The 15,241-nt window shown below is 64.0% G+C and overlaps 1 protein-coding gene and 1 long non-coding RNA gene across 3 annotated transcripts in view; both read left to right on the forward strand.

Annotated features, from left to right (window-relative positions):
* Positions 1-15,012, forward strand: part of CHD3 (chromodomain helicase DNA binding protein 3) — a 91,417-nt gene extending 76,405 nt beyond the window's left edge. For both annotated transcript variants that reach the window (XM_075489314.1, XM_075489315.1), the window contains 10 exons: positions 463-575; positions 1,156-1,291; positions 1,416-1,514; positions 1,736-1,849; positions 1,947-2,055; positions 5,786-5,918; positions 8,807-9,002; positions 12,625-12,788; positions 13,552-13,678; positions 14,512-15,012. In XM_075489314.1, coding sequence (XP_075345429.1) covers positions 463-575; positions 1,156-1,291; positions 1,416-1,514; positions 1,736-1,849; positions 1,947-2,055; positions 5,786-5,918; positions 8,807-9,002; positions 12,625-12,788; positions 13,552-13,678; positions 14,512-14,615 — 1,295 coding nt within the window. In that variant the 3' untranslated portion in view covers positions 14,616-15,012. The remainder of the gene's footprint in view (positions 1-462; positions 576-1,155; positions 1,292-1,415; positions 1,515-1,735; positions 1,850-1,946; positions 2,056-5,785; positions 5,919-8,806; positions 9,003-12,624; positions 12,789-13,551; positions 13,679-14,511) is intronic.
* Positions 6,591-7,553, forward strand: LOC142403148 (uncharacterized). The gene is made up of 3 exons (XR_012773615.1): positions 6,591-6,678; positions 6,790-7,060; positions 7,173-7,553. It is a non-coding gene; the product is annotated as an uncharacterized LOC142403148 (long non-coding RNA).
* Positions 15,013-15,241: the final 229 nt, after the last annotated feature.

Below are 15,241 nucleotides of genomic sequence, written 5' to 3' on the forward strand. Positions count from 1 at the left end.
GAAGACACAGGGACGGGGGACATGGGATGGGGGGACATGAGGGACAAGGGACAGGGACACAGGGACAGGGAGGATATGGGGGACGGGATGGGATGGGGGTGGGGACACAGGACATGGGGGACAGGATGGGGACACAGGGACGGGGGACACGGGATGGGGATGTGGGGGGTCGGGATGGGGACATGGGGGACAAGGGGGACATGGGACAGGGACGGGGGACATGGGATTGGGATGGGGACAAGGGGGCACGAGATGGGGGTGGGGACACGGGGACATGAGGGACGGCACAGGGAATGGGGACAGGAGACAAGGACACTGGGGACAGAGCATGGGGACACGGGGATGTGGGGACAAGCACGGGGATGTGGGGGGGACACAGGGGACACAGGGTCATGGGGGACACAGGGGCAGGGTGCTGGGGACACCCGGTGTCCCCATTGTCCTAACGTCCCCTGTCCCCAGCCACGCCGGCGCCCAGCGAGCGTGGGGACGGGCCAGGGCCACCCCCGGACAGGGACGACGGTGACACCAGGGACGAGAAGGAGCCCAAAGGCCCCGAGAAGATGGAGACGGAGGTGGGTGACAGGGCTGTCCCCAACCCTGTCCTCCCTGTCCCTATCCCTGTCCCCAGTTATGCTCTTCTTGTCCCCAATCGTGTCCTCCCTGTCCCCATCCCTGTCCCCAGTTATGCTCTTCTTGTCCCCAACTCTGTCCCATCCCTGTCCCCATCCTTGTCCTCTCCGTTCCCAACCCTGTCCCCAGTCGTGTCCTCCCTGTCCCCAGTCATGTCCTCCTTGTCCCCAACTCTGTCCCAACCCTGTCCCCCCTCGCGTCCCCCAGCCCTGTCCTCTTCCCCATCCTCGTCCTTGTCCCCAACCCTGTCTCTGTCCCCAACGCTGTCGTCACCCTCCTGTCCTTGTCCCTGTCCCCTCTCTGTCCTCTTCCTCCACACTGACCCGTGTCCCATCCTGTCCCTGTCCCCAGTCCTGTCCTCCCTGCCCCCTCTGTCCTTGTCCCCTCTCTCCTCGTCCCTGTCCCCTCCCCACCGTTGTCCCCATGTCCCCCCTGGTCACTTCGGGGAGGGGGGGGGGGGGGATGTCATGACGGGGGAACCCCCACATCCGGGGTGCCACCGCCCCCTCCTTGTCCCCACAGCCTCCTGTCCCCGAGGTGCCACCCTCCCCGGGTGATGGCAGCGAGGCCGAAGGGCCGCGGAAGGGGGAGGAGGAGGAGGGACCCGGCCAGCGGGAGCCCGAGGCCGAAGGGCCCCCGGCCCGCGAGGAGCGAGCAGGTGAGCCCCCCGCCCCGGGTGCCCCCCCACCCACCCCGTCCTTCCAGGGGACCCAGGCGTTGGGGTCCTCCCCGAAATCCCCCGGGGGACCCAGGCGCCCGAGCAGCCCCGTCCCCCCCTGCAGGCGCCGAGGCCGAGAAGGGTCCCGGGGGAGAGAAGGGCGACGAGAAACCCCCCGAGGAGGAGCCCAGGGAGCGGCCGGGGGACCCTGACCCCAAACGAGGTACCCGGGGGCGGGGCTTAACCAAAGGGACGCGCCTGGAGCGCTCGGCTCTTAATCGCCTCGCGTTCACTCTGAAGCCTACTGATGGCTGATGGCTGCCAATATGTTCCTGCTTGCTGGGAGGAGGGGGGGGGGGGGGGGCTGGTTTGGGGGGTCAAGAGGGGGGTTGCAACACGGCGCTGACCCCCCTGCGTGTGTGTCCCCCCCACGCCCCCGCGCAGAGGAGGTGAAGGCTGAGAAGGACCCCAAGCTGGACGCGCGTGCCAACGGCCGGCGGGATGACAAGGCCGAGAAGCCGCGCTTCATGTTCAACATTGCCGACGGCGGCTTCACGGGTGAGTGGGGGACGGGGGGTGACGGGGGAGGGGACAGGCCAGGGTTCCCGCTTACCTGACGCCCCCTCCCGTCCCCTCCCCTCCCCCAACTCCGCAGAGCTGCACACGCTGTGGCAGAACGAGGAGCGCGCCGCCATCTCCTCGGGGAAGCTCAATGAGATCTGGCACCGGCGCCACGACTACTGGCTGCTGGCCGGCATCGTCCTGTATCCTTCCGGCACGCTGGGGTCCCCCCGCGGCACTCCCGGGTCCCCCGCGGCACGCCTGGGTCCCTCGTGGCACCCTGGGTCCCCCATAGCATGCCCGTGTCCCCCCGTGGCATGCCCGGGTCCCCCGTGACACTCCCGGGTTCCCCACAGCACGCCTGGGTCCCTTGTGGCACGCCCGTGTCCCCCCGTGGCACTCCCGGGTCCCCCCGTGGCACGCCTGGGTCCCCCCATGGCACGCCTGTGTCCCCTTGTGGCACTCCTGGGTCCCCCGTGGAGCACCTGTGTCCCCCGTGGCACGCCCAGGTCCCCCCGTGGCACTGCCGGGTCCCTCGTGGCATGCGTGGGTCCCCCCCATGGCACGCCTGTGTCCCCCCGTGGCACTCCCAGGTCCCCCGTGGAGCGCCTGTGTCCCCCGTGGCACTCCCAGGTCCCCTGTGGAGCGCCTGCGTCCCCCGTGGCATGCCCAGGTCCCCTCGTGGCATGCCTGCGTCCCCCCGTGGCACGCGTAGATCCCCCCGTGGCACGCCTGAGTCCCCCGTGGCACGCCCAGGTCCCCCCGTGGCATTCCCGGGTCCCCCGTGGCACACGTGGATCCCCCCGTGGCACGCCTGTGTTCCCCTGTGGCACTCCTGGGTCCCCCGTGGCATGTGTGGGTCCCCCCATGGCACGCCTATGTCCCCCCGTGGCACTCCCGGGTCCCCCGTGGCACACGTGGATCCCCCCCGTGGCACGCCTGTGTCCCCCCGTGGCACTCCCGGGTCCCCCATGGAGCGCCTGCGTCCCCCGTGGCACTGCCGGGTCCCCCGTGGCACGCCCAGGTCCCCCCGTGGCACGCCTGCGTCCCCCGTGGCACTCCCGGGTCCCCCATGGAGCGCCTGTGTCCCCCGTGGCATGCCCAGGTCCCCTCGTGGCACGCCTGTGTCCCCCCGTGGCACTGCCGGGTCCCCCGTGGCACGCGTAGATCCCCCCGTGGCACGCCTGTGTCCCCCGTGGCACACGTGGATCCCCCCGTGGCACGCCTGTGTCCCCCCGTGGCACTCCCGGGTCCCCCATGGAGCGCCTGCGTCCCCCGTGGCACTCCCGGGTCCCCCGTGGCACGCGTGGATCCCCCTGTGGCACGCCTGTGTCCCCCCGTGGCACTCCCGGGTCCCCCGTGGCACGCCCAGGTCCCCTCGTGGCACGCCTGTGTCCCCCGTGGCACGCCCAGGTCCCCTCGTGGCACGCCTGTGTCCCCCCGTGGCACTGCCGGGTCCCCCGTGGCACGCGCAGGTCCCCCTCGTGGCACGCCTGTGTCCCCCGTGACACTGCCGGGTCCCCCCCCCCCCCAGCTGCTGTCACCCTCCCCAGGGCTGGTGGCAGTAGCAGCACCAAGGAGGGTGACACCAGGGTGGGGGTGACACAGGGGCAGGTGACATGGGGCCAGTGGTGATGTTGGGGCCAGCGGTGACGGTGACACTGGGGACGGTCCTCAGGGGGAGGAGGTGGTGTTGGGGACACGGCGAGGCGGTGACGTGGTGACCTGGTGGCAGTCCTTAGTGAGCAGCCACGACTCCATGTGCTGGCGGGGGTGACCTGGGCGCGGGTGAGGGTAACCTTGGTGATCCGGTGACGGTGACACGGTGACACGGCGACAGTCCTTAGCGCACGGGCACGGCTCTGCGCGCTGAACAGGGATGACGTGGCGGGGGACAAGGGGAACAGGGTGATGCCGTGAGGCCGATGTGGTGACAGCGACGTGGCAGTGACACAGCAGTGGTGACGCAGTGACACGGTGACGGTCCTTAGCGGGGCGGGGGGGGGGATGAGAGGGACGTTGGGGACAGGGTGACGCGGTGATAGCGATCTGGTGATGGTTACACGGTGATGTGGTGATGGTGATGCAGTGACGGTGACGTGGCATTGGTGACGCGGTGACAGTCCCTCCGTGTGCTGGACGGGGGGACGACCTGGGGGGAATGAGGGGGATGCTGGGGACAGGGTGACGTGGTGACGGTGACGTGGTGACGGTGACGTGGCGATGGTCCTTGGCACGCAGCCACAGCTCCGCAGGCTGGGCAGGGGTTGACCTGGGGAGGACAAGGGGGATGTTGGGGACAGGGTGACACGGTGACACTGAGATGGTGACACGGTGACAGTCCATGTGCTGGACAGGGGACTGTGTGGGGGGGGGTGAGGGGGACGTTGGGGACAGGGTGACGCAGCGATGGTGACGTCGATGCTGGTGACGTGGTGATGATGTGGTGGTGGCGGTGATGTGGCATCGGTGACGCGGTGATGGTGATGTGGTGGTGACGCAGTGTGACGGTGACATTCCTTACCTCACAGCCACAGCTCCGTGCGCTGGTGAGGGTGACTTTGGTGATCCGGTGACGGTGACACAGCGACGCGGTGACATGGTGACAGTCCTTAGCGCAGAGCCTTTGCGCTGGCCAGGAGATGACCTGGGGGGGGCGGGGGGGGGAGGATGAAGGGGACGCTGGGGACAGGGTGATGTGGCATCGGTGACGCGGTGATGGTGATGTGGTGGTGACGCAGTGTGACGGTGACATTCCTTACCTCACAGCCACAGCTCCGTGCGCTGGTGAGGGTGACTTTGGTGATCCGGTGACGGTGACACAGCGACGCGGTGACATGGTGACAGTCCTTAGCGCAGAGCCTTTGCGCTGGCCAGGAGATGACCTGGGGGGGGCGGGGGGGGGAGGATGAAGGGGACGCTGGGGACAGGGTGATGTGGTGACGGTGATGCAGTGATGGTGACATGGTGGTGACACGGTGACAGTGACACGGTGACGGTCCTTATCACTGCTCCGCGCACTGGCCAGGGGATGACGTGGAGGGGGGTGAGAGGAATGTTGGGGACAGGGTGACGTGGTGACGGTGACGTGGCGACTCGGCGATGTGGTGGTGACGCGGTGACGGTGACGCGGTGGTGACGCTGATGTGGCGACAGTCCTTAACGTGCATCCGCGCCTCTGTGTGCTGGCTGGGTGATGACCTGGGGGAGGACGAGGGGGATGTTGGGGACAAGGTGACGTGGCGATGGTGACATGGTGACGTGGTGATGGTGACACGGTGGTGGTGACGCAGCGGTGGTGACAAGGTGGCAGCCCTTAGCACACAGCCACGACTACGTGCGCTGGACAGCGGGGGATGAAAGGGACGTTGGGGACAGGGTGACGCGGTGACGGTGACGTGGTGACGGTGACGTGGTGACGGTGATGCGGTGATGGTCCTTAGCACGCAGCCACAGCTCCACAGGCCGGCCAGGGGATGACCTGGGGGGGATGAGAGGGACGTTGGGGGACAGGGTGACGCGGTGACGGTGATGCGGTGACGCAGCGCTGGCGATGCGGTGACTCGGTGACGGTGATGCGGTGGTGATGCGGTGACGATGATGTGGTGTGATGATGGTGATGTGACACCACGCCCCCACGTGCGATGACCGACCGATGACCTTGGGGGATGCTGGGGACAAGGTGACGTGGTGACAGCGATGGTGACGCGGTGATGCGGCGATGGTGACGCGGTGATGCGGTGATGGTGACACGGCGGCGGTGACGGTGACACGGCGGCGGTGAGGCGGCGGCAGCCCTTAGCACGCAGCCACAGCTCCGTGCGCTGGATACGTGGGGAGGGTGAGGGGGATGTTGGGGACGGGGTGACGCGGTGACGCGGTGACACGGTGACGCGGTGACACGGTGACACGGTGACGGTCCTTAGCGCGCAGCCACGGCTACGCGCGCTGGACGGACATCCAGAACGACGGCGCCTTCGGGGTCATCAACGAACCCTTCAAGGGCGAAGCCTCCAAGGGGAACTTCCTCGAGATGAAGAACAAGTTCCTCGCACGCCGCTTCAAGGTGAGCGCACGAGGGCTCGCACGAGGGTCGCGCTCGCACGGGGCTGGCGCCCGCCGGGGGGGGGGGACTCGTGCCAGGGCGGCGCTGGTGCGCGGAGGGCACGCGGCGGCTGCTTTTGCACCGGGAGCTCGCACGAGGGGCTCGCACGAGGATCTCGCACGAGGATCTCGCGCTAAGGTTGGCCTCGTGCGAGGGCCTCGCACGAGGGCGGCTTTCACGCCGGGGGTCTGCTCCCTTGCACCAGGGGCATGCTCGAGGGCTGTGCTCGCACGGGGGCTGAGCTTGCACGAGGGGCTGAGCTTGCGCGAGGGGCTCGCACGAGGGCTGCGTACGTGTGAGTGCGGCGCTCGCACGAGGCTTTTGCACAAGGGCCTCGCACGAGGGCCGGGCTGACGCGAGGGCTGGGCTCACGTGAGGGTTGGGCTTGCACGAGGGGCTGGGCACAAGAGGTTCTTGCACAAGAGCCCAGGCAGGGGGGAGGTGGCCGTGGAAAGGGGGTGGGGCTTGCACGTGGCCTGCGCACGAGAGGGGGAGGTTTGGCCAGTGAGGGGCCTCGTGCAAGAGGCTTGCGGTGGGGGAGGGTGGGTGGTCAGGCCAGCGTTGGGTGCCCGGACGCCTGGGTCCTCTCTGGGGTCAAAGCGATGGTGACGGCAGAGTTGGGTGCCTGGACGTTGGGTCCTCTCTGGGCTCCAGTGATGGGTGATGTCAGAGGTGGGTGCCCGGACAGCTGGGTCCTTCCTTGGCCTTGTTGGGGTGTGAGGTCAGAGTTGGGTGCCCGGACGTCTGGGTCCTCTCTGAGCTTTAGTGATGGGTGACGTCAGAGTTGGGTGCCCGGACGTCGGGTCCTCTCTGGGCTTTAGTGATGGGTGAGGTCAGAGTTGGGTGCCCGGACAGCTGGGTCCTCTAAGCAATGGGTGACGTCAGAGTTGGGTGCCCAGGCGCTTGGGTCCTTCCTTGGCCTTGTTGGGGTGTGAGGTCAGAGTTGGGTGCCCGGGCGTCTGGGTCCTCTCTGAGCTTTAGTGATGGGTGATGTCAGAGTTGGGTGCCCGGATGTCTGGGTCCTCCCCGGGGTGTAGCAATGGTGAGGTCAGAGTTGGGTGCCCCGACGTCTGAGTTCTCTCTGGGCACTGTTGGGGTCTGAGGTCATAGGTGGGTGCCCAGACACCTGGATCCTCTCTGGGGTCAAAGCGATGGGTGAGGTCAGAGTTGGGTGCCTGGTTGCCTGGGTCCTCCCCGGGGTGTAGCGATGGTGAGGTCAGAGTTGGGTGCCCAGGCTCCTGGGTCCTTCCTTGGCCTTGTTGGGGTGTGAGGTCAGAGTTGGGTGCCCGGACGTCTGGGTCCTCTCTGGGCTTTAGTGATGGTGAGGTCAGAGTTGGGTGCCCAGGCGCTTGGGTCCTTCCTTGGCCTTGTTGGGGTGTGAGGTCAGAGTTGGGTGCCCGGACAGCTGGGTCCTCTCCGAGCTCTAGCGATGGTGAGGTCAGAGTTGGGTGCCCGGATGCCTGGGTCCTCCCTGGGCTTTAGTGATGGTGAGGTCAGAGTTGGGTGCCCGGACACCTGCGTCCTCTCTGGGGTCAAAGCGATGCATAAGGTCAGAGTTGGGTGCCCGGATGTCTGGGTCCTCTCTGGGGTGTAGCGACGTTGCTCTGCAGAGGGACCTGGACAGGCTGGATGGATGGGCCGAGGTCAACTGTGTGAGGTTTAACAAGGCCAAGTGCAAGGTCCTGCACTTGGGCCACAGCAACCCCATGCAGCGCTACAGGCGTGGGGAAGAGCGGCTGGAAAGCTGCCCGGTGGGGAAGGACCTGGGGGTGTTGGTTGACAGCCGGCTGAATATGAGCCAGCAGCGTGCCCAGGTGGCCAAGAAAGCCAACGGCATCCTGGCTTGTATCAGCAATAGCGTGGCCAGCAGGACTAGGGCAGTGATCGTGCCCCTGTATTTGGCACTGGTGAGGCCGCACCTCGAACGCTGTGTTCAGTGTTGGGCCCCCCACTACAAGAGAGACCTTGAGGGGCTGGAGCGTGTCCAGAGAAGGGCAACGGAGCTGGGGAAGGGTCTGGAGCACAAGGCTGATGGGGAGCGGCTGAGGGACCTGGGGTTGTTCAGCCTGGAGAAAAGGAGGCTGAGGGGAGACCTCATCGCTCTCCAAAACCACCTGAGAGGAGGTTGTAGAGAGGTGGGGTCGGTCTCTTCTCCCAGGTAACAAGTGATAGGACCAGAGGAAATGGCCTCAAGTTGCGCCAGGGGAGGTTTAGACTGGATATTAGGAAATTTTACTTCACCCAAAGGGTTGTCCAGCACTGGAAGATGCTGCCCAGGGAAGTGGTGGAGTCGCCATCCCTGGAGGTATCTAAAAGCCGTTTGGATGAGGTGCTGAGGGACACGGTGCGGTGGTGGTTGGCAGTGTTAGGTTTATGGTTGGACTCGATGATCTCAAAGATCTTTTCCAACCTATACGATTCTGTGATGCTGTGATTCTGTGATGGTGAGGTCAGAGCTGGGTGCCCGGACGTCTGGGTCCTGTAAACGATGGGTGAGGTCAGAGTTGGGTGCCCGGACGCCTGCGTCCTCTCTGGGGTCAAAGCGATGCACGAGGTCAGAGTTGGGTGTCCTGATATCTGGGTCCTTCCTTGGCCTTGGTGGCGTGTGATGTCAGAGTTGGGTGCCCGGATGCCTGGGTCCTCTCTGGGCTCTAGTGATGGGTGAGGTCAGAGTTGGGTGCCCGGACGCCTGCGTCCTCTCTGGGGTCAAAGCGATGCACGAGGTCAGAGTTGGGTGTCCTGATGTCTGGATCCTTCCTTGGCCTTGGTGGCGTGTGATGTCAGAGTTGGGTGCCCGGACGCCTGGGTCCCCTCCACCACCCCTCTCCCTTCTCTCCCCCTCTCCCCAGCTGCTGGAGCAGGCGCTGGTGATCGAGGAGCAGCTCCGTCGCGCCGCCTACCTGAACATGACGCAGGACCCCAGCCACCCCGCCATGGCCCTCAACACCCGCTTCGCCGAGGTCGAGTGCCTGGCCGAGAGCCACCAGCACTTGTCCAAGGAGTCGCTGGCGGGCAACAAGCCCGCGAACGCCGTCCTGCACAAGGGTAAGAGGCGGGTGGGCCGGCGCGCCCGGCGCGGACGCCCCGTGTAGCGCCTCGCACCTCTGTACCGCGCTCTCAATCATTAAAGTGGGGTTCTCCTCCCAACCGGCTCCCGGTGTATCCTTGCTCTGCGTGTGCTTTCTGGCGGCCGGAGGGGGGAAAGGGGTGCATTGGGGGGCGGCGGGGCAGCTGCTGGAAGGTCCCCGCGGGGTTTTCTGGGGTGTGAGTAAACCCGGAGCAACCTCGGAGTAAGCTCGGAGGAAGGCGGGGCGCGGATTTAGGGCGGCCAAGGGGCTCTGGGGTGCGTGAGGAGCAGGCGGGTGCCTCTGTCGCTTTGCGCTAAGATGTATCTGCTGCGTATCTGTCGTGTAAATCCGGAGTACGTGCCTGTTATGTCCCACCTTACTTCTGGAGTATGTAATGCATCTACCCGGAGTATTTGGGGGGCGCGGAAGGAGTATATTCTGAGTATCCCTGGTGCATGTAATGAGTAAGCCTGGAGTAATGCTGATGTACGGACGGGGTGTCCCTGCTTGCATGTAACGGCTTTGCCCGGAGTATCCCCGGGGCACGGACGCTATTTCCCCGGAGTACTTCTGGTGTATGCCCGGAGTATCTCTGGTGTCTTTGATGTCTTTGCCAGCAGTATCACTGCAGTAAGCAAGGAGTATCCTTGGTGTAGGCTGGTGGATCTGTGCAGAGGATCTCGGGGGCCCAGAGGATCTCGGGGGCTGCGTAACGAGTATCCCCAGAGTATCGGTGACGTGGCTGCGGCCTCTTAGCCCTGAGCAGGAGCAAGTGATGAGGATGCCCGGAGTATCTCTGGTGTAGCTGTAGCCTGGATCTGGAGTCTCTGGTGGATCCAAGGAGTATACCTGGAGTATCTTTAGTGTGTCTAAGGAGTATATCCAGAGTATCTCCGGAGTGCTTAAAGAGCGTGTCCAGAGTGTCTAAGGAGCGTACCCAGCGTAGCTCTGGTGTATCTACAGAATATGCCCAGGGTGGCTGAGGAGCGTACCCGGAGTATCTCGGGTGTCGCTGAACGTTCCACCTGGAGTAGCTCTGGCGTGTCTAGAGAGCACAGGGGGGTCTTTAAGGAGTATGTGTGGAGGATCTCCAGTGTAGCTGCAGCGTAGACCCTCGAGTGCCGAAGCGATATACTTGGAGTATCTCTGGTGTCTCTAAAAGTGCACCCTGAGTATCTCCACGTGTCTAGCCTGTAGACCTGGAGTATGTGAGGAGTAAGTCCAGAGTATCTCCATGTGTCTAGCCCGTAGACCTGGAGTACGTGAGGAGTAAATCCAGAGTATCTCCATGTGTCTAGCCCGTAGACCTGGAGTATGTGAGGAGTATGTCCAGAGTATCTCCATGTCTCTAGCCTGTAGACCCGGAGTATGTGAGGAGCATGTCCAGAGTATCTCCATGTCTCTATCCTGTAGACCTGGAGTACGTGAGGAGCATGTCCAGAGTATCTCCACGTGTCTAGCCCGTAGACCTGGAGTACGTGAGGAGCATGTCCAGAGTATCTCCATGTCTCTAGCCCGTAGACCTGGAGTACGTGAGGAGCATGTCCAGAGTATCTCCATGTCTCTATCCTGTAGACCTGGAGTATGTGAGGAGTAAGTCCAGAGTATCTCCATGTGTCTAGCCCGTAGACCCGGAGTATGTGAGGAGCATGTCCAGAGTATCTCCATGTCTCTAGCCTGTAGACCTGGAGTATGTGAGGAGTATGTCCAGAGTATCTCCATGTCTCTAGCCCGTAGACCTGGAGTACGTGAGGAGCATGTCCAGAGTATCTCCATGTCTCTAGCCCGTAGACCTGGAGTACGTGAGGAGCATGTCCAGAGTATCTCCATGTCTCTATCCTGTAGACCTGGAGTATGTGAGGAGTAAGTCCAGAGTATCTCCATGTGTCTAGCCCGTAGACCCGGAGTATGTGAGGAGCATGTCCAGAGTATCTCCATGTCTCTAGCCTGTAGACCTGGAGTATGTGAGGAGTATGTCCAGAGTATCTCCATGTCTCTAGCCCGTAGACCTGGAGTACGTGAGGAGCATGTCCAGAGTATCTCCATGTGTCTATCCTGTAGACCTGGAGTACGTGAGGAGCATGTCCAGAGTATCTCCGTGTCTCTATCCTGTAGACCTGGAGTACGTGAGGAGCATGTCCAGAGTATCTCCATGTCTCTAGCCCGTAGACCCAGAGTATGTGAGGAGTATGTCCAGAGTATCTCCATGTCTCTAGCCCGTAGACCTGGAGTATGTGAGGAGTATGTCCAGAGTATCTCCATGTGTCTAGCCCGTAGACCCGGAGTATGTGAGGAGTATGTCCAGAGTATCTCCATGTCTCTAGCCCGTAGACCTGGAGTACGTGAGGAGTATGTCCAGAGTATCTCCATGTCTCTAGCCTGTAGACCCGGAGTATGTGAGGAGTATGTCCAGAGTATCTCCATGTCTCTAGCCTGTAGACCTGGAGTATGTGAGGAGTAAGTCCAGAATATCTCCACGTGTCTAGCCCGTAGACCTGGAGTACGTGAGGAGCATGTCCAGAGTATCTCCGTGTCTCTAGCCCGTAGACCTGGAGTACGTGAGGAGCATGTCCAGAGTATCTCTGGTGTCTAAGGATTATACCCAGTGCATAAAGAGTAAACCTGAAGTACCTCCGTGTAGGAGATACGTAAGGAGTATCCCCAGAGTAAACCGTATAACCCAGGTGTCTCCAGTTACACCTGGAGTACGCCCAGAGCGCTTCCAGTGTACTCACGGCTCGTACCCAGAGTCCTCCCACCCCGGGGCATCCCCCGAGTAGGTGCATCCCCGGAGTAGGTGCATCCCCCGAGTATCCCTTGAGTAGCGCTCAGGCTTCCCCTCCCTCTCCCCACCCCACTCCCTGCTCTCACGTGAGTATCTCCACCCCACCGCCCCCTTCCAGTAGCCTCTGAGTAGCCCATGAGTAGCCTCTGAGTAGCCCATGAGTAACCTATGAGTAGCCTGTGAGTAACCTGTGAGTAGCCCATGAGTAACCTATGAGTAGCCTGTGAGTAACCCAGGAGTAGCCACTGAGTAACCTGTGAGTAGCCCATGAGTAACCTATGAGTAGCCTATGGGTAACCTATGAGTAACCTATGAGTAGCCTGTGAGTAGCCTATGGGTAACCTATGAGTAGCCCATGAGTAACCTATGAGTAGCCCATGAGTAGCCTGTGAGTAACCTATGAGTAGCCCATGAGTAACCTGTGAGTAGCCTATGGGTAACCTATGAGTAGCCCATGAGTAACCTGTGAGTAGCCCATGAGTAGCCTATGGGTAATCTATGAGTAGCCCATGAGTAACCTGTGAGTAACCTATGAGTAGCCTGTGAGTAACCTATGAGTAGCCCGTGAGTAGCCTATGGGTAACCTATGAGTAGCCCATGAGTAACCTATGAGTAGCCCATGAGTAACCTATGAGTAGCCTGTGAGTAACCCAGGAGTACCCCATGAGTAACCTATGAGTAGCCCGTGAGTAACCTATGAGTAAGTTGTGAGTAACCTGTGAGTAAGTTGTGAGTGGGCGCAGGGCGGCCCCCCGGCGCTGACGGGCCCCCCCCGCCCCTCTTTCTCTCTCTCTCTCCCCCCCCCCGGTGCCAGTGCTGAACCAGCTGGAGGAGCTGCTGAGTGACATGAAGGCGGACGTCACCCGCCTCCCCGCCACCCTCTCCCGCATCCCCCCCATCGCCGCCCGCCTCCAGATGTCGGAGCGCAGCATCCTCAGCCGCCTCGCCAGCAAGGGCACCGAGAGCCACCCCCCGCCCGTAAGTCGCAGCCCCTCCCCCCACCCCCCCGCCCCCCGCCCACCCTGGGGACATTCCCCCCGCCTTGGGGACATCCTTTCCCTGGGGTGTTCCTCGCCTCGGGGACGGCCTTCACCATGGGGACATCCCGTCCTGGGGACATCCCTCACTTTGGGGACTTCTCTTGGGGACAATCCCGCCTTGGAGACATCCTTTTCTTGGGGACATCCTTTCTTGGGAGGACATGCCCCCAACTTGGGGACATCCCTCACCTTGAGGATGTCCCACCTTGAGGACATCCCTTTTTGGGGACGCTTTTTCCTTGGGGACACCTCTCACTTTGGGGACACCTCTCACTTTGGGGACATCCCCTGCCTTTGGGGACAGTCCTCCCCACTTTGGGGTCAGTCTGCCTTGGGGACATTCTTTGCCTTGGGGACATTCTTTGCCTTGGGGACATCCTTCACCCTGGGGATACCCCTCACCTTGGGGACATCCTCAGCCTTGGGGACATCCCTTCCCTGGGGACCCTCCCTTCCATCGGGGAACCCCCCCCCCCCCACCTAGGGGACCCTTAGCTGCCTGCCCTGGGGACGCAGACTGGGGCCACCCTGCCCCAGGGCCACCCTCTTGGGGACATCCCCGGCTTGGGAACACCCTCAGCCCTTGGGGACATGGGGGGACACCCCGCCTCGGGGAGCCCCGTCCAGACCTCTCCGGAAGCTCCTCCCCCCATCCTGGTGGCAACAGGGTGGGGGTGACAGTGGTGTCCCCGTCTCTCCAGACCTTCCCGCCGGGGCCCTATGCCACCCCCCAGAGCTACGGGGGCACCTTTGGGACCCCCCCGGCCGGAGCCCTCCCCCCTGGAGGGGCCAACTACAGCCAGATGCCGCCTGGCTCCTTCATCACCGGTGAGCACCCGGACGCCTGGGGCGTGGGTGGGGGTCCCCAGATGCCTGGGGCATGGGTGGGGGTCCCTGGTCACCTGGGTCATGGGTGGGGGTCCCTGGTCACCTGGGTCATGGGTGGGGGCACCCAGACACCTGGGTCATGGGTGGGGGTCCCTGGTCACCTGGGTCATGGGTGGGGGTCCCTGGTCACCTGGGTCATGGGTGGGGGCACCCAGACACCTGGGTCATGGGTGGGGGTCCCTGGTCACCTGGGTCATGGGTGGGGGTCCCCAGATGCCTGGGGCATGGGTGGGGGTCCCTGGTCACCTGGGTCATGGGTGGGGGTCCCTGGACACCTGGGTCATGGGTGGGGGTCCCTGGTCACCTGGGGCATGGGTGGGGGTCCCCAGATGCCTGGGTCATGGGTGGTGGCACCCAGTCAGCTGGGTCATGGGTGGGGGTCCCTGGACACCTGTGTCATGGGTGGGGGTACCTGGACGCCTGGGTCCATGGGTGGGGGCACCCAGTCACCTGCGTCATGGGTGGGGGTCCCTGGATGCCTGCGTCATGGGTGGGGGTACCCGGTCACCTGGGTCCGTGGGTGGGGGTCCCCGGATGCCTGGGTCATGGGTGGGGGTCCCTGGATGCCTGGGTAATGGGTGGGGGTCCCCAGATGCCTGGGTCATGTGTGGGGGTCCCCGGAGGGGGGGTGCCCGCTTGGGTCCCTGGGAGCAGAGGTGGGTGTCCGGCCACCCAGGTCCCTTGGGGGTGGAGTTCCACCCGGCAGGGCGTCATGGGTGGGGGGTGTCTGGACCTGCCCCCCCCCCCCAACTCCCGGGTCCGCCCCCCCGCAGCCGCCGCCAACGGCCCCCCAGTGCTGGTGAAGCGGGAGCGCGAGGCCGAAGGGCCGGAGAAGAAGGAGCCGCGCGGGGGAGAAGTCATCTGCATCGACGACTGAGGGGGGGGGGGGGCCGTGGGGGGCCCCCCCCCACCCCCGCTCCCCCACCCCGGGGGCCACCCCCCCACCCCCACCCGCCCCGATCCGCCCCCAATCCGGAGGCGGGGGGGAGGGCGGGGGGGAGGGGGGGCACACTGCCAGAAATGCCTCGTTTCACCCGAAATCCGGTGCGGGGGTGGGGCAGCACCCAGGGGTGGGGGTGTTTGGGGGGGGTGACGAGGACCACTGCAACTATAAATATGAATATATATATATATCCCCGGTGGCGGGGGGGACCCCGGTGTCCGGGTGGCCCCGGTGTCCTCCCCGGGGTCCCCCGGTGTCCCCAGGGCCCCCCCCCCGGGGCTCGGGCACTTGTTTAACCGCAGCAGAATAAAACCCGGTTCCTTGGCTACGGCACCCGGCTCCGCTCGTCCCTCGGCGTCACCGTCACCCGTGGGGGTGGCGACTGCGCGGCCTCGTGGCCGACCACGGGGACGGTCACCCGCGTGGTTGTGGCCACCGGCGGTCGTGGGGCTGGCCGCTGGCGTGGTCTTGGGGACGGCCGCAGTCATGGCCACCGCGGGAACGGTCAACCGGTGTGATCGTGGCCACCAGCGTGGTGATGGGGGTGGGCACCAGCATGG

Source organism: Mycteria americana, unplaced genomic scaffold (assembly GCF_035582795.1).
Source record: "Mycteria americana isolate JAX WOST 10 ecotype Jacksonville Zoo and Gardens unplaced genomic scaffold, USCA_MyAme_1.0 Scaffold_124, whole genome shotgun sequence".
In the NCBI taxonomy this organism is placed as follows: domain Eukaryota; kingdom Metazoa; phylum Chordata; class Aves; order Ciconiiformes; family Ciconiidae; genus Mycteria; species Mycteria americana.